Source organism: Pimephales promelas, chromosome 16 (genome assembly GCF_988280905.1).
Source record: "Pimephales promelas chromosome 16, fPimPro1.hap1.1, whole genome shotgun sequence".
Lineage (NCBI taxonomy): Eukaryota > Metazoa > Chordata > Actinopteri > Cypriniformes > Leuciscidae > Pimephales > Pimephales promelas.
Window position 1 is genome coordinate 34,525,858 of NC_142784.1, and position 22,098 is coordinate 34,547,955.

At 38.8% G+C, this 22,098-nt stretch overlaps 3 protein-coding genes and 1 non-coding gene across 9 annotated transcripts; 1 reads left to right on the forward strand and 3 right to left on the reverse strand.

Moving 5' to 3' along the window:
* Positions 1 to 613: 613 nt before the first annotated feature.
* On the reverse strand, positions 614 to 7,268 carry tomt (transmembrane O-methyltransferase). 2 transcript variants are annotated; one of them, XM_039670076.2, is made up of 4 exons: positions 7,062 to 7,268; positions 4,867 to 5,141; positions 3,435 to 3,631; positions 614 to 1,538 (listed from the first exon to the last, which is right to left on the reverse strand). In XM_039670076.2, exons 2-4 carry the CDS (start codon positions 5,126 to 5,128, stop codon positions 1,218 to 1,220), a joined length of 780 nt encoding a protein of 259 aa, XP_039526010.1. In that variant the 5' UTR covers positions 5,129 to 5,141; positions 7,062 to 7,268; the 3' UTR covers positions 614 to 1,217. The 2 variants fall into 2 exon arrangements, with proteins under 2 accessions (XP_039526010.1, XP_088977706.1); XM_089121580.1 differs by lacking the exon at positions 7,062 to 7,268 and having other exon boundaries at positions 4,867 to 7,055.
* A 68-nt stretch (positions 7,269 to 7,336) lies between these two features.
* Positions 7,337 to 20,235, reverse strand: sfrp2l (secreted frizzled-related protein 2 like). 3 transcript variants are annotated; one of them, XM_039670072.2, is made up of 5 exons: positions 20,138 to 20,235; positions 18,414 to 18,483; positions 13,292 to 13,767; positions 12,129 to 12,209; positions 7,337 to 8,140 (listed from the first exon to the last, which is right to left on the reverse strand). In XM_039670072.2, the coding sequence occupies exons 3-5, from the start codon at positions 13,662 to 13,664 to the stop codon at positions 7,836 to 7,838; spliced, it is 759 nt and encodes a 252-aa protein (XP_039526006.2). In that variant the 5' UTR covers positions 13,665 to 13,767; positions 18,414 to 18,483; positions 20,138 to 20,235; the 3' UTR covers positions 7,337 to 7,835. The 3 variants fall into 3 exon arrangements, with proteins under 3 accessions (XP_039526006.2, XP_088977705.1, XP_039526005.2); XM_089121579.1 differs by lacking the exons at positions 18,414 to 18,483; positions 20,138 to 20,235 and adding exons at positions 17,174 to 17,331; positions 17,446 to 17,555; XM_039670071.2 differs by lacking the exons at positions 18,414 to 18,483; positions 20,138 to 20,235 and having other exon boundaries at positions 13,292 to 16,297.
* Positions 10,015 to 12,117, reverse strand: LOC148973423 (uncharacterized). Of its 3 annotated transcripts, none has more exons than XM_089121583.1 (4): positions 11,279 to 12,117; positions 10,624 to 10,692; positions 10,415 to 10,488; positions 10,015 to 10,333 (listed from the first exon to the last, which is right to left on the reverse strand). In XM_089121583.1, exons 2-4 carry the CDS (start codon positions 10,643 to 10,645, stop codon positions 10,037 to 10,039), a joined length of 393 nt encoding a protein of 130 aa, XP_088977709.1. In that variant the 5' UTR covers positions 10,646 to 10,692; positions 11,279 to 12,117; the 3' UTR covers positions 10,015 to 10,036. The 3 variants fall into 3 exon arrangements, with proteins under 3 accessions (XP_088977709.1, XP_088977707.1, XP_088977708.1); XM_089121581.1 differs by having other exon boundaries at positions 10,624 to 10,698; XM_089121582.1 differs by having other exon boundaries at positions 10,624 to 10,698; positions 11,105 to 12,117.
* LOC120478261 (U6 spliceosomal RNA) lies at positions 17,900 to 18,006 on the forward strand. Its single transcript, XR_005622678.1, has one exon. It is a non-coding gene; the product is annotated as a U6 spliceosomal RNA (small nuclear RNA).
* Positions 20,236 to 22,098: the final 1,863 nt, after the last annotated feature.

Consider the following 22,098-nt stretch of genomic DNA (forward strand, 5'->3'; position numbering starts at 1 on the left):
TTATAATATTTTATTTAAAATTATTATTACTATATAATGTTGTAAAATATATTATTATTTTATAGACATTGATATATAATCCAAAAGGTGGTCAAAATGGTCAAATGATACATCAATTATTAAATAGAGAGTAATAAAAAATTATTAAAGCTGCTATTAAACATAGTGACAGTACAGATCATTTCTTCCATATTGTGACATATTTCAGAGTGTGAAAAAGATGAAATGTAGGGCGGGGCTTGATACTCCGCATCAGCTATTGATTGGATGTTGATATGTGGGCGTGGCCAAATGCTTGCAGGGGCGGGGCTTAAGAGCACTAAATGATTGGTTAATCCTGCATACGTCACCAGAGCTTCACTGGAAGATCCAGTTATGACACTTTGAATACACATTGCAAGGTACTAGAAACATAAGATCAATAATATGCATTTAGAAAATAAGAGCGAATTTCATTTTTTGCTTTATATGCATGAATGAAGAGTAGCTAAGGATTCACCGCGCCTTAAAATTAGTTCACTTGAGGTGCGTAAATAAATAAAAAAAAATCAAATTAGAGGCACTTCAAGAGAGTCCACAATCCACCAAACACAAGAGACGTCAAAAAGCGAGATAAAAATCAAATGATTTTACTGAAAAAAGTGGCAAACGTTACGAACACATGTGACCATCTTAATTTATGAAGTTACATAGATCACATGTGATCAACCAAGACCAATAGGATCCAGACACAGTGTTGGACAGTATACTGTAAGGCAAAGAGAGAAAATTAAATAACAAAATAAATGTAAAAAAGGGGAAACAGTTATATAATAATAATTAAATGAATAAATAATTTTAAAGTTCACAAGTGACTGTTAAGGTCTATAATCTCCTCACACACGTTCCATACGCTGGGAAACACGGTAATGTTTCACTTAGTCCCGAGGAAGGCCAGTTCAGCCACGCGTCACGCATGTATTTATCAACAAAATAAAGAAATGAAGAAAAAATAGAATAGAGATTATAATAATTAAATGTGAAAATAAGAATTAAAAAAATATATATTTTTTTTTAATGGGGGGGGGGGGGTAAAAATAAAATAAATAATAATATTAATAAAACTAATTAAATATAAAAAGTAAAAATAAATAAATAAATGTAAGAATGAACCATAATCTCCTCACACACGTTCTGCACTGTGAGAAACACAATGTTGTCATGTTATGTCGAAAGTTTTACTTGATCCCGAGGAAGGTGAGCTCCGCCATGCCGTCCCGGATGCCCCGGATGTACTCGAGCGTGGCGCGGTGAACTCTGACCTCATACAGGCCGCAGCGCCGCGCGTGCCGGAGGAAGTTTGGCGCTCCGGGGAAGATGACGTTATCCGCTAGGATGATGGAGCCCTCTCCCAGAAGGCCACTGTCCTCCAGCAGGTGCAGGTCCGGCAGATAACAGCGCTTCCAGTGATCCATGAACACAAAGTCCAGGCACTCCACGCCGAAATCCTCACGCAAGCGCGGGATCACCTCATCCGACGGCCGCACGATCAGCTCCACCTGAGGAAACATGTCACTTTTTCAGCTCTGTCTTCTAAACAGTGTTGGGAGTAACGCATTACAAAAGTAATACATTACAGTAACATATTACTTTTTGCTGTACCGCAGTAGTGTAAGGCATTACTAATCAATTTCCAGTAATATTTTACTCGTTACATGTTCAGTGAGGCTTGTATTACAGTTGTATTACAGTGTATTGTCTGCTTTTACTTCTTAAAGGCAACAGACTATGTGAAAGTTTTAAAGCAGTCTTTTAGTGCCAGTTCAGAGCGGTCGCGTCTGTAGCATTGTTTTTTCCTCATAAATGCGAACACGAAAACTAGAATAAAATGAATATTTTAAGTTCTATGGAGACTGGAGAGCCAACCCTTCCTCATCCGATTTGCGCAGTGTAATTAACAGAATTACAAAAAATATATTTTGCCTCCTATTTTTTTTTTGTCACGCATGAATGTGTGTCTTTTCCCTAATATGAAAAATAAAACATAGACTGATATTTGTCTAATGTCTGGAGTCCTTTAAGGAAGTAGCCTATATATGTTTCAATGTATTTTCTGAAATACAGAATTTTTATTTCAAGTTTTGACTGCAAATGTCATGTCCATAATGCTGGACTTCCCCAATTTTAAATGATTTATCCTCAACTAGTTTTGTGGTGTAGGTCTACGTATTTTATAATGTTAACTTCAAATAATACTAATAGCCTAATTTAAAGATAAGGCAGCAGTGGATATGGACGGTAAGGAGAATGACGCTGGAGTTGGAAGAGGTGTGTCTCGATTCTGTAGGTTCGTGGATCTGAGTCGTGTGGCGAATCGCGATTTCGGTTTCATATTGCATATCGTTACAGCCCAAAAGTTAAGTTCTACTTCTGTAGTTATTTTGGTGAAAGTAACTCAAAAGTAATACATGAGTAATGTAACGCATTACAATTCTGAGACAGTAATATTGTAAGGTAATGAATTACTTTTAAATAACAGTAACAAGTAATACCTAATGTATTACAGTTTGGAAGTAACTTGCACAACACTGCTTCTAAACCTGGTTGCACAAGTTTTCAAAACATGCTGACTTTATGTATATATACATACACACACTGAACAAAATTATAAACGCAACACTTTTGTTTTTGCCCCCATTTTTCATGAGCTGAACTCAAAGATCTAACACTTTTTCTATGCATGTAAACAAAAAGCCCATTTCTCCCAAAAATAGTTCACAAATCTGTCTAAATCAGTGTTAGTGAGCACTTCTCCTTTGCTGAGATAATCCATCCCACTGGCGTATCAAGATGCGGATTACATACTGCACAGGTGTGCCTTAGGCTGTCCACGATAAAAGGCCACTCTAAAATGTGCAGTTTTAGATGGCACCGAAAACCAGTCAGTATTTGCGTTGAGTCCGAGGAGGCGGGAAAACAACAATCTCTGATATTTTGAATTTGGACTGCACTACCCATTTCAATCACTAGATGTCATTCTTACAGACTGCACCTTTAAAGTCCCCGTGAACCGGAAGTTGCAAACGATTTTTCTCCAGTGCTGTGACGTATTTCCAAGTGAAACGGAATATTGAACAGAGGGCAGGGTTTTACTCTAGCGCTCCTCCTCTCCATCTCTCGCTCATAGCAAACTAACGGTTTGAGGGGAGTGGTTAAGCGTTTCCCCACCCAAACTGTGAAGCCTACGTCATCAGAAAAAGAAACCGTTCCAGACCGGAAGTAACTTTTCAGATTTTGATTAAAGATTACCAAGGTAAAACATTTTTTTAATATATATTTACTTGCACGGATTAATTGTTCACCACAAGACTAGTAATATGCGGTAACAAAGTAAATAGGTTCAATTTTGATTTCATGGGGACTTTAAGAAAGAGAAACGAATGCCGAAAACTCACCATGTCTTCATCAAAACCCGCCAGTCGAATGATTTTCTCGGCCACGGCAGCGTTCCGCTGGTCCATCTCGACGGAGTAGATGCGAGCGCCGATGGGCAGCGAGCGGGCGATGCGAACGGTGCTGTAACCGCAGTGAGTGCCCAGTTCCAGAACAGTGATCGGGCAGTGTTCCTGCAGCAGCCGGTCCAGGATCTTACCTGCACAAACAGCCAATCAGAACACAGCAAGTGAGCGTGACAGCCAGTCGGAACACAGTAAGTGAGCGTGACAGCCAATCAGAACACAGAAAGTGAGCGTGACAGCCAATCAGAACACAGAAAGTGAGCGTGACAGCCAGTCGGAACACAGTAAGTGAGCGTGACAGCCAATCAGAACACAGAAAGTGAGCGTGACAGCCAATCAGAACACAGAAAGTGAGCGTGACAGCCAATCAGAACACAGCAAGTGAGCGTGACAGCCAATCAGAACACAGCAAGTGAGCGTGACAGCCAATCAGAACACAGCAAGTGAGCGTGACAGCCAATCAGAACACAGCAAGTGAGCGTGACAGCCAATCAGAACACAGCAAGTGAGTGTGACAGCCAATCAAAACACAGCAAGTGAGCGTGACAGCCAATCAGAACACAGAAAGTGAGCGTGACAGCCAATCAGAACTAGGGTTGGGTATCGAGAATCGAGTATCGATTGGAACCGGGACTAACTTTTAGCTTTTCCCGGAATCGTTAAAAAGTTAAAAATTCGATTCTTAGTTTCGATATTCACAGTCCGCCGAGCAGAAGAAGAAACCGCTGAACAACACCAACGAAGAAGCGTCTACCGGAAGTGTTGGCATAACCGCGCGAGTCGAACATGAGTAGCTTATGTCGGCGGTCCAAAGTGTGGCTTCACTTTTCTAAAAATAACGAAATCTCGGCAAAATGCAAAATTTGTGACAAAAGGAGTATTTTTACAGAAGGAGTATTTCCTTCAGAAAGAATTATTTCCTCCAGAAAGGCCGTTGGTTAGCTAAACTTTTTTGACCCTGCCTCTTAGAAGAATCGGAATCGAGAATCGTTAGGAACCGGAATCGAAACAGGGAATCGGAATCGGAATTGTTCAAATTCAAACGATACCCAACCCTACTCAGAACACAGCAAGTGAGCGTGACAGCCAATCAGAACTCATCTGAAGTTTACCATCAAAAATACAGACACAAACACAAAGATCTCATCGCATTGTTCGTTAGGACATGATGTAATACTAATAATCACGATGACATCACTCGTGTTTTTATGTTTTTTGTAACTTTTCACCAGTACATGTAACATACGTAACAAGGACACTAAAAGGGAGTAAAATAACGTGTTACCTAAAAATGTCACCGGCAAAGTGCGATTGACAATGTTTCATATACTCGCCAACGTCGACTATTAATTTTAGGCCGTGTGTGTACCTTTCTTGGGCCCGATGTTGCTGATGAACTCCACTTTGCTGCACCACTGGTCAAAGGTGTCCAGGATGCTCTGGGAGTCTCCCGGCGTGGCGTGGGTCAGTATGTACTGAAAGGCCCGTTCCTCTCGGCTGAGGCCCGATAAACAGTCGCGCACCCAGCGGATCAGTACGGCCCGGTACAGCAGCACAAAGAAATAACGGTAACGGATGATCAGCGTGAGTAACAGAGGAAGTAAAGCCAAAGCGATCGCAGGAGAAACCATCTTCACCTCTGACCTGCAAACACAAAGACAGGCTTTAACGTCACTGAAACATAGTGGAAGATCATAGACACCTCTCAGAACACCCTAGCAACACCCACACACAGAACACCCTAGCAACCACACAGCAACACCCACACACAAAACACCCTAGCAACTGCATAGTAACACAGAAACACTCAGAACACCCTAGCAACCGCAAAAGCAACACACAGACACCCTAACAACCGCATAGTAACACAGAAACACACACCTCATCCTAGCAATCGCAAAGCAACACACAAACACTCAGAACACCCAAACAACTGCATAGTAACACAGAAACACACAGCTCATCCTAGCAATCACAAAGCAACACTCAGAACACCCTAGCAACCACACACAAAACACCCTAGCAACTGCATAGTAAAACAGAAACACATAGAACACCCAAACAACTGCATAGTAACAAAGAAACACACACCTCATCCTAGCAATTGCAAAGCACACAAACACTCAGAACACCCTAACAACCGCATATTAACACAGAAACACACAGAACATCCTTGCAATGGCTTAGCAACACACTAAAACACTCAGAACTCCCTAGCAATTGCATAGCAACACACTAACGCTCATAAAAGCCTAGCAACACACAAACACTCAGAACACCATAGCAACTGCATAGCAACACACACACACACACACACACACACACTTAGAACACCCAAGCAACTGCATAGCAACACACAAACAGCCAGAACGCCCTAGCAACAGCACAGCAACACACAAACACTCATAACACCCTAGCAACTACATAGCAACACACTAAAAACATGCAGGACACCATAACAACCGCATAGGAACATGCAACAGACTAAAAACACCAGAAGACCCTAGCAACCACACAGGAACATGCTAAAACATTCAGACTGCAAAGCAACACACTAAACACACCTAAGAGACCACATAGCAACACACTGAAAACACCCAGAACAATCTGGAAAACATAACACACTAAGAATGTTCAGAACAGCTTAGCAACGCACCAGAAACACTCAGCAACTGCACAGAAACACACTATAAAACACTCAGACCACCACAACAACTGCATAGCAACGACTAAAACATGCAGCTTAGCAACACACTAAAAAAAACACTCATACCACCACAACAACTGCATAGCAACGACTAAAACATGCAGCTTAGCAACACTAAAAAAAACACTCATACCACCACAACAACTGCATAGCAACACACTATTATTATTATTATTATAGTTTATTTAGATAGGGACAGATACAGATAACATAGATACACTTTGACAGTGATCTGATGCATGTATCAATGTTTTTAGCCAAAGCTAATTTACAACATTAGTCCCTAGAAGGGCTTTTCTAGTAAAATGCAATACATGCAATACGAGCAATACAAAACAGTAAGGGCTTTTTGATAAAATGCAGTACAGGAATAAAAATACTAATAGAGAAAAAAATAATAGAATATAATATAAATGCCAAATAAAAAAAAAATAAATAAAATAAAAAAATGAAACTAAACCATGCAGGACAGCTTAGCAACACACTAAACACTCAGACCACCGTAGAAACCGCATAGCTACCCACTAAAACAACGCAGAACAGGTTAGCATCCATATAACATCACATCAGAAACCACATAGCAACAAACTAAGAACACTCAGAACATCTTAGCAACCACAGGTTTGAGCACATCACTATCAGCACTACTAGACTCCAACTACTCTAGACAGCAAACACTTCACAGCCAGCCTATGAAAACTAGACATTAATAATTCAAACGCCTTTGTTTCGACGTGACAGAACATGTTGACTTTCCAGAAGACACAAGCTGATCCCAGATCAGTTTCATTCAGACAAACACAGACACTCATTCACCAACACACAACATAAAACATCAAATCTGACGATAACTTTACCAGATCCAGGACTCTCTCGACCCGCAAAACACACAGTCTGAAGACAGAAAGAAGAGACACTCGTGTGAGTACCACCGGTGTGCAGCAGCCAATCAGAGTCCTCCGTCTGAATAATGGATGGAGCGCCTCCACTTACACCTGCGTCTCACCTGAGCGTCACGTGACCTGAGCGCATGATGACATCACAGCCGAAATTACACATTTCTGAAGGAATGGTGAAAAAAAAAAAAAAAAAAAAAAAAGGAATGGTGGAGCAGGAAGAAAACCACTAATACGTACAACAAAATGGTCAATATTCTTTAATTGCACATAAAAAATGTCAGTACAACGTCAGAATGAAAGCATAAAAAAAATCAAAAGCTGGCAGAAGGAATGGCGTTAGAATAATACACAAGGTTTATACTCAGTAGAAAAATAATATAAGAAAAAAACTTGATTTAATTTGGTTGGATTCAAGTATTGATATTATTATTTATACAATTTTATTGATTGTATTTGTTATGTTGTCATTATTTGCTTATTATTTTTACTTTTTGAAATTTTCCACAACTGTAAATATATATAGACATATGCGATTAATCGATTTGACAGCACGAATAAAAAGAAATATAGTAAAAAAAAGTATAAAAACAAGTCAAAATAATCAATTGAATTTACAATGATGTACATTTCCCCGTATAAAAGCCGCTCCTTTTGAAAATGTAGTTTCATGCCGTTCATCACTCCAGAACTCTGTTTTATCCGCTTATTAATGTCTGTCCAGGGGTCGTGACCTCAGCAGGCTCGTCTCAGCATCATCCGGGTGAACTTCTTCAGCTCTTTCTCTTCACGGGACCATTTGAGGAGTCGTGTGAGGAGCATGCGTCCGCTGCTCATGTGGGCCAGGGCGATGTATGAGCCGGCGAGCGGCCCATCCAGCGCGGGACAGGAGCAGTCGCGACCCCCCGGCAGCCAGAGGGCGCTCTGGTCCCCCGCTGCCACCTGTTGATCCTGCCAGCGCAGGACACGACTGCGACCCTGAGGAACCACACGCACATCTGCCCCGTCCCGAGACCAGGAGCCGATCCGCAGCCGGAACGCTGGAGAGAAGAGCCGACAGGAATTACACTTTAGGTGTGGAATAAAGTCCTAGTTTAAAGCGATAGTTCACCCAAAAATGAAAATTAGCCCATAATTTACTGACCCTGAAGTCAGGTGTGTATGACCAGAGCCCGTCTAACGGAGAGCCTTGGCATTTCCTATTAGCCCCGTTGTGTGTCATCCTGGTTGCAGTTCCATTAGAATTCCACTGGAGGTGATCATGAGCGAGAGCAGAATGAATGGGAGTCTATGGAGCTAAACGGCTAAATGTGTCTCTTTCACCTGCTTGTCGTTAAATCAAAATAGATTTTATTGTTGATTCCGCAAGTTCAATATAGATTATAGGCCAAAAGTTGAATGAACGAGTACTTATGTCCTTTTGATTTCTTACAGGTTAGGCCGTTGTTGGCCGAAACGCGCTAGCATTCTGCTATTGTGTGACGTCATCACATTTTTGAACGGATTTTTAGAACAGATAAGTGAACTTAAAAATGCAATTTTCAGCTGAGTGTATTATCTTAGCCCTCCCCTTTGAATGCAACTTTAAAATTACTTGACAAAAAATTACATCCTGAGAAAAGTGGATTTTTGTTTGTGAAACCCCATTGACTCCCATTCATTCTGCACTCGACCGCGAGCGCCCCCGCATGGACAGAGACGCGTTACTGCAGCCAGTCCAGAACCCGGAAGTAACCAGCCAGTGCCAATTCTCTTCAATTAGACATTGGCTGCGTCCAAAACCGCATACTCAATGAGTAGGTACTTAATTTCAATAAGTACTTACTCAACGAGCGCTAAAAGAGTAGGTACTTTATAGCCAAATCTCGTTGAGTATGAATGAGAACCGGACATCTGCCATGTTGACGTTATCATGTGACCTACTACGACGCGTTATCATCATATCACAAGCGCAAAGAAATGAACAGCGACACGTTTAATTCTTCTATCTATAAATATCTTGACATTGATGAAACTTTCTCATTTTGTTGTGGTATTGTTGAAGAAACAGCTGATATTTTTTTTATAAGAAACCCCCAAATCGTCACCTCTTGAATATATGTTGTTAATTTCTTTATTTTATACCCAAAACGTTTCTCCTTTAAGTTTTCCTCCTTTTCTTGATGAATTTACCTCGTTTCATCCCTCAGACCTATAACAACAAAACAACAACATTTTTCATGTATTATGAAGAACTATTTAAAGATATTTAGCCTTGTTATTGTTCCTTTTTCCTGTATTATGATGTAAACAAACCAATGATCTTTATGTTTTCTGTTTTGTCATTATGACTATTATGGTATCTTTCCATGATCTTGTATGTAATACGTTTATAAGTTTAAATTATGAGTGACAGGTGTACTAACACTTCATAACATCAGTGACTCGACAGCACAACCTAGAACAGTTTTCCTCTGCGTTTGTAATGTCTGCACAAAGGAGACGGGCAGCTGCTCGAAGATCTCTTTTGGAGAAAACTGTTGATTTTATACTCGAAAAATGTAAGTATCACTCCTTAAAAATTAATATTACCTCAGAATGAATTGCATTGTTAGCCCACCCCAAAACTTAAACAAAATAATAATATTAAATGCTGACCAATACTTAATTATATAACTTTTTTATATACTAAAAATATAATTTAATATAACAAGCAAAATGTAATTTGTTTTGTCATATGACAGTTATGCATGAATACATTTATATTCATAAATGCAGTGAAACATCTCAATTATCAGTCAATCGATGAATTAATGGATACATTAATTAAATAATTCAATTTTATATACTGACAACAATAATAAAAATGAATAAATGAGTAAAAGAACAAATAAAAGTAACCATCACAATAAACAAATGCATTATACAAGTCAACAACACATGAAACAAAGCTTTATTCAAACTACAAGCATGTATTTACAGGGCTGAACACCACATCCTAATGCCGTCTCAACACAGCGGTTCCCATTCTGCGGCTTTATTCTGATGAATTCACCAGAGGGGACTGTGCCTTCGTCCCGGAGCTTGTTGCTGCGCTGCGCTTCACAATCTGAGGCAATAAGGGCAGGTGGAGAGATAGAGGGTCTTGTAAGGGCAGGTGGAGAGATGGAGGGACTCATCCATGGCACCACTTCCAGGATGCAGCTAGGCTCCTCATCCTCAGTGCTCACACCAGTCTGCAGACATTTCAGATCCTACAAAAATGCACAAACATTATACAAAAGCAGTAATTTTAACACAATGTCATTTGATTTATGTATTAAAAATAACCTTACTTTATATTTGAGTAAAATCCCTAAAACAAATGCTGCCATCATCTTTCCTTGCAGGTCTTGCTCCACCACAAAAGCTATGCAGCAAATGCACAGAAATCAAGAATCAGAAAAGTGTTGTAATTTCTCTACTTGAAATTTGTACAATAATTCAAATAAACTACAATTTAAGATTGAATAGATTTTGTTATCCATTTCTGTAGTATACTCACTCAGAGCCTTTGATGACAGCATTCAGCATCATGAGCCTCTCTCCAGCAGATAAACACACGCGTGTTCTTCTGTCCCTGTAACATACAGACAAGATTCACATTACGAGTTCAACACTGAATTTACATGCTGAGGTTGATGTGTTAACTCACTTTTAATCCAACTTAAATGTTCCTCAATATATCAACACTAATAAGGGACAAATTAAATATAACATATTTAGTTACTTTATAGATTTGTTTATTTACCTTATTTACAGTAGGCCTACATTTGTGTAATGTAAGTAGTGTTGACAACAGTGAATTATCCTTCATATTAATAGCACACATAACGTTACATCACTCAGATGTATTTTTCATGTTGGGATGTGCTCATCTGCAATACTTAAACAATATTTTCATTTCAGATGTAAATAGACATTTTAAATAAGCGTATTTAAGATGTAACGTTATATGGTTATGTAAATCCATTTTAGAAACTTACGTGTAGCGTACTTACTGGAGCTCCCCAGTTTAACTAACTAATAAAACATGTGTTTACAGCAAAATCACAACTATACTATACTGTCTAAGTCCTTTAGACCTTCAACAGTTAAAACGTTTACTCTATAGTAGTTTAACACATACGATTTAAACACAAGAAACCGTGTTTACTCACATTTGAAAACCCCTGCTGATCTCCGATGTTGATAATGACGTATGCTCTCCCGTGGCCTTCTGGGATAGAAGAGTATCCATCGGATGAACACTCAAAAATCGGGGCGAAAGCAGGAGATCATCCGGGAACTTCTCGCCTACTCTTTTATGAGTACTGAGGTTTCGGACATACTACTCCTTTCAAATACTGTTTCCCCCTACTATATAGTACGAAAGTAGGAATATTCGGACGTACTATAAGTATACGTATGCCCGAATCTCGCGATAATTAGTACGTCACTCTGGTAATTCTCGCCTACTCTTTTATGGATACTAAGGATTTGGACATACTTATTCGCTCGCCTACTGCTTTTTCCATACTATATAGTAGGGAAGTATGCGGTTTCGGACGCAGCCATTCTCTGGTATGACTTTCTTCTTTCAGACAAGCACAATCAGAGTTATATTAGAAAACACCCTGACGTCTTTATGAGGTCAGTGAATGACTGAATACTTTTTGATGTCCATTAAAGTTCATCTATCCATCATAAAAAGTGCATCTATAAAGCAAAGTGGTGAGTTTGTGTTCGAAACATATACATATTTAAAACTTTATCGAATAAAATAACTAGCTTCCGGCAGACATATTTGGGTGGATTATCCCTTTAACTTCAAGAACAAGAACAAATGTGGGCGCGGCTTGATTTTGCCTGTGGCGAATTGATTGGACGGTTGTGGTTTGCTATTGGTGGATCTCATGTGAGTGACAGGTTGCCCCGCCCACACACCACAGAAACATACATCCACGCTTTGAGTCGTTCCATCATGACGGGTTCTCCCGGATGGGTTATATCTGGTCTACGGTTACTCACCGAACGGACTCTGGCAGAAGTTCTGCTGGATCTCTCGCTCTCCTTCTGAGTCTGGACTGCAAACCTCACAGACCACAGAACCTGACGAGATTCACATTTATTTGTACAGCGCTTTTCACAATACACATCGTTTCAAAGCAGCTTTACAGAAATAAGAGTCCATTACAGTTTACAGTGTTCTGTTATCAGAGGAAACTTCTTGCAAGGTTCTCACTTCAAAGTTATCTGGTCTTTATTAATGAGCAAAAAACAAACAAACAAACAAAAAAACACTTTGTAGCAGTGTTGTAGTACTCGAGACTCGGACTCGTCTCGGACTTGGTCTCGAGACCATATTTTAATGGTCTTGGTCTTGTCATGGACAAGACTCGGAATTGACTCGTACTCGAACATTTTTTTTTTAGGACTCGGAATTATTCCCGAGTCCACTCGAGTTCAATTAAAAATATTTTTCATGATTATTAATGTATGTTAATAAAATATTTCTTTAAATTGATTGAAACGCCCAGTGATTGGTGATTTTCTAGTGCGCAACTGCGCATGACAAATTTTAATAAAATTACTTTTAACACCACCTACTATGTGGCCTTTTTACCCTAAACTGATCATATTTTTAAACTCTAAGTAAATTCAGTAAAAAAAAAAAAAAAAAAAAGTATTTCTCTAAATAAATAAAAGTAAATTAGGTAATCAACCCTCACTGGTCTCTGGTCTCGGACTCGACTCTCTATGGACTCGGTCTTGACTTGGACTCGACTCTCTCTGGTCTCGGTGTCAACTCGGACTCGAGTGAGGTGGTCTCGACTACAACACTGCTTTAGCTACTTTTTCTTTGTATTTTTTTTTTTTTTTTGTATTTTCAAATGGCAAATTACTTATATTTTAATTAAATATTATTTTTTTCACAACAGTATTTTGTATTTCATTTAAATACATTTGATGAGAAAGTAGGCCTATATTTGTAATTAAATACTTTTTGATGTATTTTGTGCCTATTTCTGCTCAAAAGTAACGTTCCCAAAATGTTTGAAGAATGAAATGGAATGTTTCAATAACGACGTGTGTAATTCAATAGAATATAACATGTTCATGACTTAATTTTGTTAGCTGGGTGATTCAGCTGCAGTTTTATGCTTTGTAAGTGTAATGTAAACCGTTCAAACCTTTATGCGCGTCGGTTGTTGTTTCCTCCCGGTTCGCGTCTCGTTCTCCGGGAACGCAGAGCTCCGGTCCATCCGGAAACCGACTGCAGTTGAACATCTCCGGCCACGGGAACCCGAATGCGCTCATGACGGGCAGACACGCGTCCCGCACCGCCTCGCAGAGACTCCGGCACGGGCGCACCGGGACCGGGACCTCCGGCAAACACACGGGCGCGAAGAGCGAGCAGAGGAAGCGTCGCGAGTCCCGGTGACAGTGTTTGCCGAGCAGAGGCAGCCAGGAGGCGGACTGTTGCTGAGCTTCCCTCGCGGTGTCGTGGCCCAGCAGGTTCGGGAGTCGCATCTCTTCGTAGCCGATCCCGGAACACAAGCTCATCGTGTTCGGAACCGGTTTACACACCGAGCGCACTGCGCCGGAGTCAGACACCGGGTTCACTGTCAGACCTTCATCATCATCATCTTCATCAGCTGTGGACGGACTGGAAACCAGCAGCACGATCATGAACAGACAATGAACATTTAACATCGTGGAGACGCGCGTCCAAACTCGTGTGTGTGTGTGTGTGTGTGTGTGTGTGTGGCGTCTCCACATCCTGTGAATCAAACACATCATCAGCTTCTTTATTAGCGGCAGTAAAACTAAAACACTTCAGAGGCTCGTGTGAGGTTTTCTGGGAAGTTACTTTTACTTTGGGCAGTTAAACTTAAAACAACGTTGGAAAGTTGTTGTAATTGTAACCATATCTCACAATTCTGTCTTTTTTTATTGCAAGTTTATATCTCACAATTCTGAGGAAAGAAAATCTGAATATAAACTCGCAATTTATATAACCTATACGTTTTTTTTTTAAATAGTGAGATATAAACTCAAAATTGCAAGGGGGAAAAGTCACAAGTACGCCCAACACAGAAAGTGTATGGGTTATTAAAATCTTGGTCCTGACCTTTTAATTTTTATTTTCTCAAATATTAGAATGTGTCAGAATATGTGTGGATCTGATTCAAACACAAATAAACTTTTAATAGCAAAAAAATTAAACAATATTGATGACTCATCCTGCACTCAGGGGTGTATGCAAATGTCTGCTTAATCACGTGTTCTCGAGAATGAGATGCCCCGCCCACTGATTCCACCTGCCTCATTAGTGTCTTATCAAACTAATGCAAGCCCTTTAAAATAAAAACCGCAACTGTGTTTTTCCTCTTTGCTACTTTATTTGAGTTTATACTAATAAAAAAAAATCCGTGCGAGTTATAAAATTATGATTTTAAATTCGTGGTATATTCGAGGTATAAACTTGCAATTGTGAGGAAAAGGTCAGAATTGTAAGATATAGGCCTAGTTACTGCCTACCCAGAATTTATGGGATGAATATAGTATCAAAATGATTAACACGTGCAAGCACAATTATCAATGAACTTGATAGCTACATGTTGCAGAAGTGTTTTATCCATGCCTTTCAACTTGTTTGCTACACATTCATTCAATTTTGAATTTTGCACAATTTAAATAGAGAAATTTGTGTGAATACAAATGTTTTCTTTTGAATTAGAGTATCATAATTTGTGCATAATACAATTCAACATCCAGAATCACATGAATGTGCAGAATTTTGTACAAATAGAGACATATTTGTTAATACAAAACCTCAATTTTGTATTATTGTAGGCCAGAATTTGTAAGATGTGCATGTGTGGATGAGGTGACACGTGTGCATTTCTAAGTCGATCCTTTTTGATTGATTTGGATTTTGAGAAACTTGATTACGCAGCCGTTGTCTGTTTTGGCGGAATTCTGCCATCTAGTGGTGGCAGGTTTAATCAGACAGTGTGTGTGGATCATTCTCCCAAAAATATAAATTCTGAGCCTTAAATAATTTACTCAATCATGCCATTCCAAACCTATAAGACGTTTTGTGCTGTGTTCAAAAGTTTCCTCTCCTGATGTTATTAATGCGATAGTAGGCTCGGCTGCTAATTGTTCTCTGCTATGCCGTATGTTTACCGCTAGGGGAAAAAACTGATCAGAGACCGGGTAGACCCCAGCGCCCCCAGCGGCGAAACATTGAACAAGTGTCTGGGTCTAGTTTACCCGATCTCTGATCAGTTTTCTACATTTTCAGACGTTTTAATTAGACAGAATAATCAAAAGTAATAGTCACCATTAATTGTTAGACACCATCGTGTGGCGTTTCGAACGCTTTGAAACAGTGAACCATTTTCTCCAATCGATAACAAAACGATTTTTTTTATTTCGTGCTCGCGTTCGTTAATATATTGCCGTGAACAATTACCAATGAAAACTAGTAGTGAATAAAGCTTTAAAAAAAGATGCATCACAAGCAAAACGAGCGCCGGCTGATCGTAGGCCTGCTTCAAATAATGCCATGGTCTTTGTTCTTTAATATGGCCAGTGCTACACATAGACATCATATATCTATTATGGTGCTACATGTTGAAAACGGTTTAAAGGTCTTTGCAAATGCAAATGCATTATTCGTATTCGTATAGCTTCCGAGTCGATATATGGCCACTAGGGGTAGCCTAAATGAATGATTCATATATTGTTTTTGTTCAGACTGAATATTTCTCAGGGTGAGTTATTTTTAAGACTGAGGGAAAACTTTATTACGCCACAAGATGGCGGCAAGTGACTGTCTTTTGCACAAAATGTCTTTTGAGTGTCTTCGACTTTTTGTTTTGTTGCCTTTTTGACATTTAATACCAAACATGCAATTATTTGATCGATTTTTTTAAAAAATACTGTGAAACAGTCACATTGTAAAATGTTGTTAAAACTTAAAATAACTTATTTTTCTCTGTTTTAAATGACTTTGAAACATATTTTATTCCTGTGATGGAAAAACATGGAAAACAATTACACCACTAGATGGCGACAAGTGAGTGTGTTTTGAGTGTTATTTACAGTTTGTTTATGTATTTTGCTTCTGAATATACTTAAATATTTATAAATATAATTATATATTTATATAACATATGAAGAGTTCAGATGCAAAAGCCTCTAAGTGCCATTTGAAATTTTCTTCTAGAATGATCATTTTTATCAAGCTTGTATATTTAAGTTCAGTAATTTCACTTAAATTGCAATGAAGATTACCTATTAATTGTAATTTAAGTGGAATTACTGAACTTAAATATACAAGCTTGATAAAAATGATCATTCTAGAAGAAAATTTCAAATGGCATTTAGAGGCTTTTGCATCTGAACTATTTATATATATAATTATACATTTTGCTTACTCTACACACATCACACACTAATGCAAAAGCAAACACTATTTGACAAATCAAATGTAAAACACTACTATCTTGTGTCTTTTGCTTGTTCAGTGTGCAGTGAAGCATACAGGAGTGTGTCACGGCACTCACACGTACATGTATGTGCACAAACACATTGCATACACACAGTTGATTATCTTTACCTTTGTAATACAGAATCTAATCAACACAGAACACACTTGAGCTGTATATAATGACAATATCGGCGTGATAGAGCTGCTTTACAGCAGAATTTGAAACTTGAAACAATTTGAAACAAATTAGATAAAATAATTACGTAACATGTACTTTTTCCAGTTTGATTTAACCATCATCATTGGCATCACTAGCATCATTATTAACAAAACCCATGGCCACATTAATCTTTGCAGATAAAAATCCAATAGAAAATAGAAAGTGTTAACAACAGCTATGAACTGAAGTGACATGGATTTAAGTTAAGCTAACCTAGCTAGTTATTTTGAGTGTTTGTTTTATTCCATTTTAATATCCGAATGTAATCTTCAGATGTGAATGTGATCAACATTAGTTTCGGTAGCTCCTTTAGAGGCATCTTCAAAGTAGAAAAACATAAATAAAAAAGACCTGAACCGGAAGCGCTGAAACCTGTTTGACCCGAATACGGAAGTGTGTTGCACAACCCCCGTTGAGCCTGACGTCAGACCAATTCTTTCTTTTTTTGTGAGTTTTGTGATTATTTCACTGCCGCAGTTGTTCTGAAGAGAGTTTCCTGGTCTCTGAGCCTATAGTGGGAGAAATGTATTCTTCTGACTGATCAAGTTTCAGCAGTAGACCATGTGCGAAATAAGCCTGTCAGGAGCCCGAGGGCTGTGGTTTCACTCATTCCACTCACTTACAACAAATGTGTCCGTAAAAGTGATCGTATCTGAGCCGTAGACTCCTGCTAGCTGTGATATGGGAGCCTCGCTGGGACACAGAGGAGCTCTTTGTCTCGTGTTTAATGCCCTCCCCCCAAAGTCAGGCGCATTCAGCACATTCTGCAGGGGGAGGACGTGTCACAGGAGACAAAGAACGTCGTTACGTCACACCGAAACAACCTATCACAGCTACTAGAGAGAGGCTTTCTTTGCATAAGGTCTAGGGAGATCTCAGACTATACTACGGTAGACCTAAACAACACTTCTGATTTGAAAATATCATGGTTTTTATGGGTTTACAGGCTCATATCATCATGATTTACAGTCCCATTTGACACAAGTGAGTGGAATATGTGGTTTATCCACCTACCAGCACTGAAACACAAACCTGGGGGTCCCGGCAATAAATAGCGCTCCTCGATTCTCTCGGTTCGTGCTTGCTTCGGCAGCACATATACTAAAATTGGAACGATACAGAGAAGATTAGCATGGCCCCTGCGCAAGGATGACACGCAAATTCGTGAAGCGTTCCTCATTTTTATTAATTATTAGTTATTAATGATTAATTAACAGTAAATATTAATATTGGACACAGTCTCAGCTGAATAATCCAGTGTTTACGCCTGCAGTACGCAGCCTCAACGCTAGAGCGCAGCCTCGCACTGCAGAGCGGCTCGCTGGCGCTGACTGACTTTACAGCTTTTACACGACACAAACATTTAGTTTCCGAGCAAAAACAATGTTTTTAGTATTTGTAATGATTTCATAACATTCTAATGTTTCCTCAGGCGATTTTAATCAATCGTATCTTAATCTGACAGAATTCGCCACGTTATAATGATCATTCTGAATCTTCGCTCCCTTTTAGTCGTTATTCAAACTAGCATTTATCAAATATGTTTATATAGACTACACGATAATGTGTAAAGTAGTTGAAATTCACTTACCAAGCGTTGTTTTTGCTGTCTTTTTTGCTGACAAATGTGCGTCGACCGTTTGTCTTGGTTAATTCTTTACCTGAAAACACAGCGAAAACGAGAATTATAGCCTAAACTAAAGTGTATTTTGATTTTCACTGTCAAAAAATGTCTTCACATAGGCTAAATTAATGTCTTGCTTCGTAATTGAGAGGAATTGCGAAACAAACGCTTTTTGCTGCATTCAGGACAACAACTTTCTCCTTTCGAGCACCACCTGACATATCAAACTGTCACGAACAATATTATGACTGGAAGTGTATCGCTGAACTAAACTGAAGTAGTAATAGATGTAAGCTAAATGTGACTGGATATCCTGCCAATCGTTGTATTTCTCTAAATGTCAGTTAAAACATTCATAACTTCTTGTTCGAGGATTGAGTGAAAAGGACAAATACAGTTTGAAATTTCTGAGTCAAAATAATCACCACGAATCTCGTGTGTTTGTTATGTGTGGCAAATTTCTGGACCAAATACTTCATTTGTACTGCCTACAAAAAATTCAATAAGAAAGTCAGCAGGGGAGGAAAGAGAATGAGATGCACAAAAAAGACTTAATAAAACATTCTTGACATTATGACAAAAAATATATATTACCGCCCAAGACTTGCATTAGCGTCACAGCAGATTTCACATCTTCAACTTGAGTTCATAGAAGTAAGAGGAAGAGAGATGGTCTGCAAGTATTCCCAATGATCACATTTACCATCCCAATGTTTCTTTAGCCGATTTAAAGTAGTTCACTTTTAAAAAAAAACCTTTGCTGATAATTTACTCAACCCCATGTCATCCAACATGAAAAAAATAAGGTTTTTGATGAAAACATTCCAGGATTTTTCTCCATATAATGGACTTCAATGGGGTCCAAACGGTTCAAGGTCCAAATGAGAGTTTCAGATGCAGCTTCAAAGGGCTTTAAACGACACCAGACGATGAATAAGGGTCTTATCAAGCGAAACGATCGCTCATTTAGGCTAAAAAATAAATACAAACATTATAAGCACACATGCTTATATGAAATGAATGAACAAAATGACTCGAAAAAAGATTTGCTAATTTTGATGAACGAACGCGCATCACAGAACAGAGCAAGGCGAGCATTTGAGCTTACAAAACTTAAACTTTGTTATTTATTTATTAAATGAGCGATTGTTTCGCTAGATAAGACCCTTTTTCATCGTCTGGAATTATTTAAAGCCCTTTGAAACTCTCATTTGGACCTTGAACCGTTTGGACCCCATTGAAGTCCATTATATGGAGAAAATCCTGGAATGTTTTCATCAAAAACCTAAATTTCTTTTCGACTGAAGAAAGAAAGACATGGACATCTTGGATGACACGAGGGTGAGTAAATTATCATGACATATATGAATATTAATGACAGTCTGATAACAGGTAATATATTGTTTATATGTCATTGTCAATATAATATCTTGTAATATAGAAACTTTAATTTTCTGTAAAACTGCTTTTGAAATAGTCAAAAGCGATAAATGTGTTTGAGGCACATACAATCTTACCTTACCACACATATTTGTGGAAAATTAACCATGGTTTTAATTAACACAGTAATTATAGATCAAGAAATCAAATTAAATAAAGTCGTTGCTTCATGATCATATTTTAACCAAGATATTTGGATTAGATGTAAATATACGAAAAATAAAAACGCAAACGCATGTGTTTGCCCTTACCTCTAACGTTATGCAGGTTTGAAGCACACACACAAATTAAACAAACAAATTGTTAAAAATCAGTTGATCCGTCATACAGTCTGATTGAAATGTTCAAAAACTGCAGGCAACACCTCCCCCACTGCGCCACACTTGCTCGGTAGCGGCCCCGCCCAGCGGCCAATCAGGATGCAGGTTTAGTGGAACTTCGCTGCGACCAATGACAAGCAAGTGGACAGGCCAATCAGAACGCTGGGGAAGTGGAACATGGAACCGAATAGCTGGCTCACGGAAACTTCTCTGTGGCCCTTCTGTGCACCCCGACAGAAACACAGACCCCGAACCGAACTCCAGGATAATGCTCCTGAAGCCCCGAATGGGCTCTTTTGTGGGGTTGTGGTGGTGTGCCTTGCTGAATCTGGCATTATCTGGGGCCGGGTTTGGACTTGCATATTAAGTAGCCACGTGCTTTCTGAGGCATCAATGTGAAGTAGCCACGTGCTGGGCTTTTTTGAGATGCGCCGTGTCGTCGTGTCTCTCCTGAAATGTGCGTGAGAGTATGAGCTGCAGTGATGAGGAGGAGAGGAGAAAAGCACAGGCGAGACGGACAGATCTCGCGAGTCATCACACATCACCTGCGAGATCGCGCGCTCGTGCACGGTGTTGCTAATAAACTGGATGTCATTGAAGTTCTGTTGCTTTTATATGAAAATTAACATAATGAAAAAGACACCCCAAGTACTCATTTAATTATATTTTAAATAGGCCTACGTGTTTTTTCTTTAATACAGATGTTTGTATAATTTTTTTTTAAATTAAAATGACATCACATAACACATTAGCCTATCGCACTGTCAGAGAGTTTGGGAATACCGGAATACCCACACATAATTTATACACAAAACATTATATCAGTTTATTGATTATTTTAATTTTATTGATAATTTTACAGGTTATTGATAACTCGTTAATTCAGAAAAACAGAGCTTTTTTTCTCATGAAAAATTAACTCGTTAATTCAGAAAAACAGAGCAAAAACTTTTTCCATGAAAAATTATCTCGTAATTCTGAGATAATTAACTTGTTAATTCAGAAAAACAGAGTAGATTTTTTTCTTCAAGTGAATGCAACACGCTTTATTTATTTTCTAAGTGTAGGATTTAACACCGGAAAAAGAAAAGGAGGAAAAATATTTTTGGGGTCCGAGCTCACCAAATACATATATTCACGAAGAAGATGCCGGCCAATCAACAGCTCGGATTATCAAGCGTTTTCCGTTTTGGGCCAATCAGAAGATCGGATTATAAAGCGTTTGTCAAGCGTTTTGGGCCAATCAGTGGTTAGTATAATCAAGCGTTTGTCTAGCGTTTTGGGCCAATCAGCATTTCCAAACTTTTATGTTAGATGCGATCGGATGCGAGTCACGCGACTATCACGATTAATCGATTTGACAGCACTAATTAAAAAAAAAAAATCTAAAACCACAACGACATAAAAACAGAAAATGCTAGTTTTGCTGTGACTGACATCCTTCACCAGCTCCACTTCTGCTGTTCCTCAAGCGGCCACTAGATGGACTTATTCAACACACAAGATTAACGTGTAACATCAGTAACATATAAATAAACCTGGACACACACACACACACACACACACACACACTTGTGTCCTCGAGTCAAACAGCTCGCTGACAGGAGGAAGATCCTCGCTATTACAGGCATTCAGGAGCAAAGAAAACAAATCAATCTCATGTACGAGTCAAACCTGACAGAATGATTCTAGCACTCATACTGTACATTAACATACAAAAATGCTGGGTTATGAAAATTTGGGTCAAATATGGAACCCAACCAGTGGGTTAAAATTTTAATTTAGTCAGTTTTTGTCCAGGCATTTTATGAGTTAATGTTTCTGAAAGTTTTTTTTGTATTCATCAAAAATCCTGAAAAATATAACGCATCAGAGTTTCCACACGGATATGA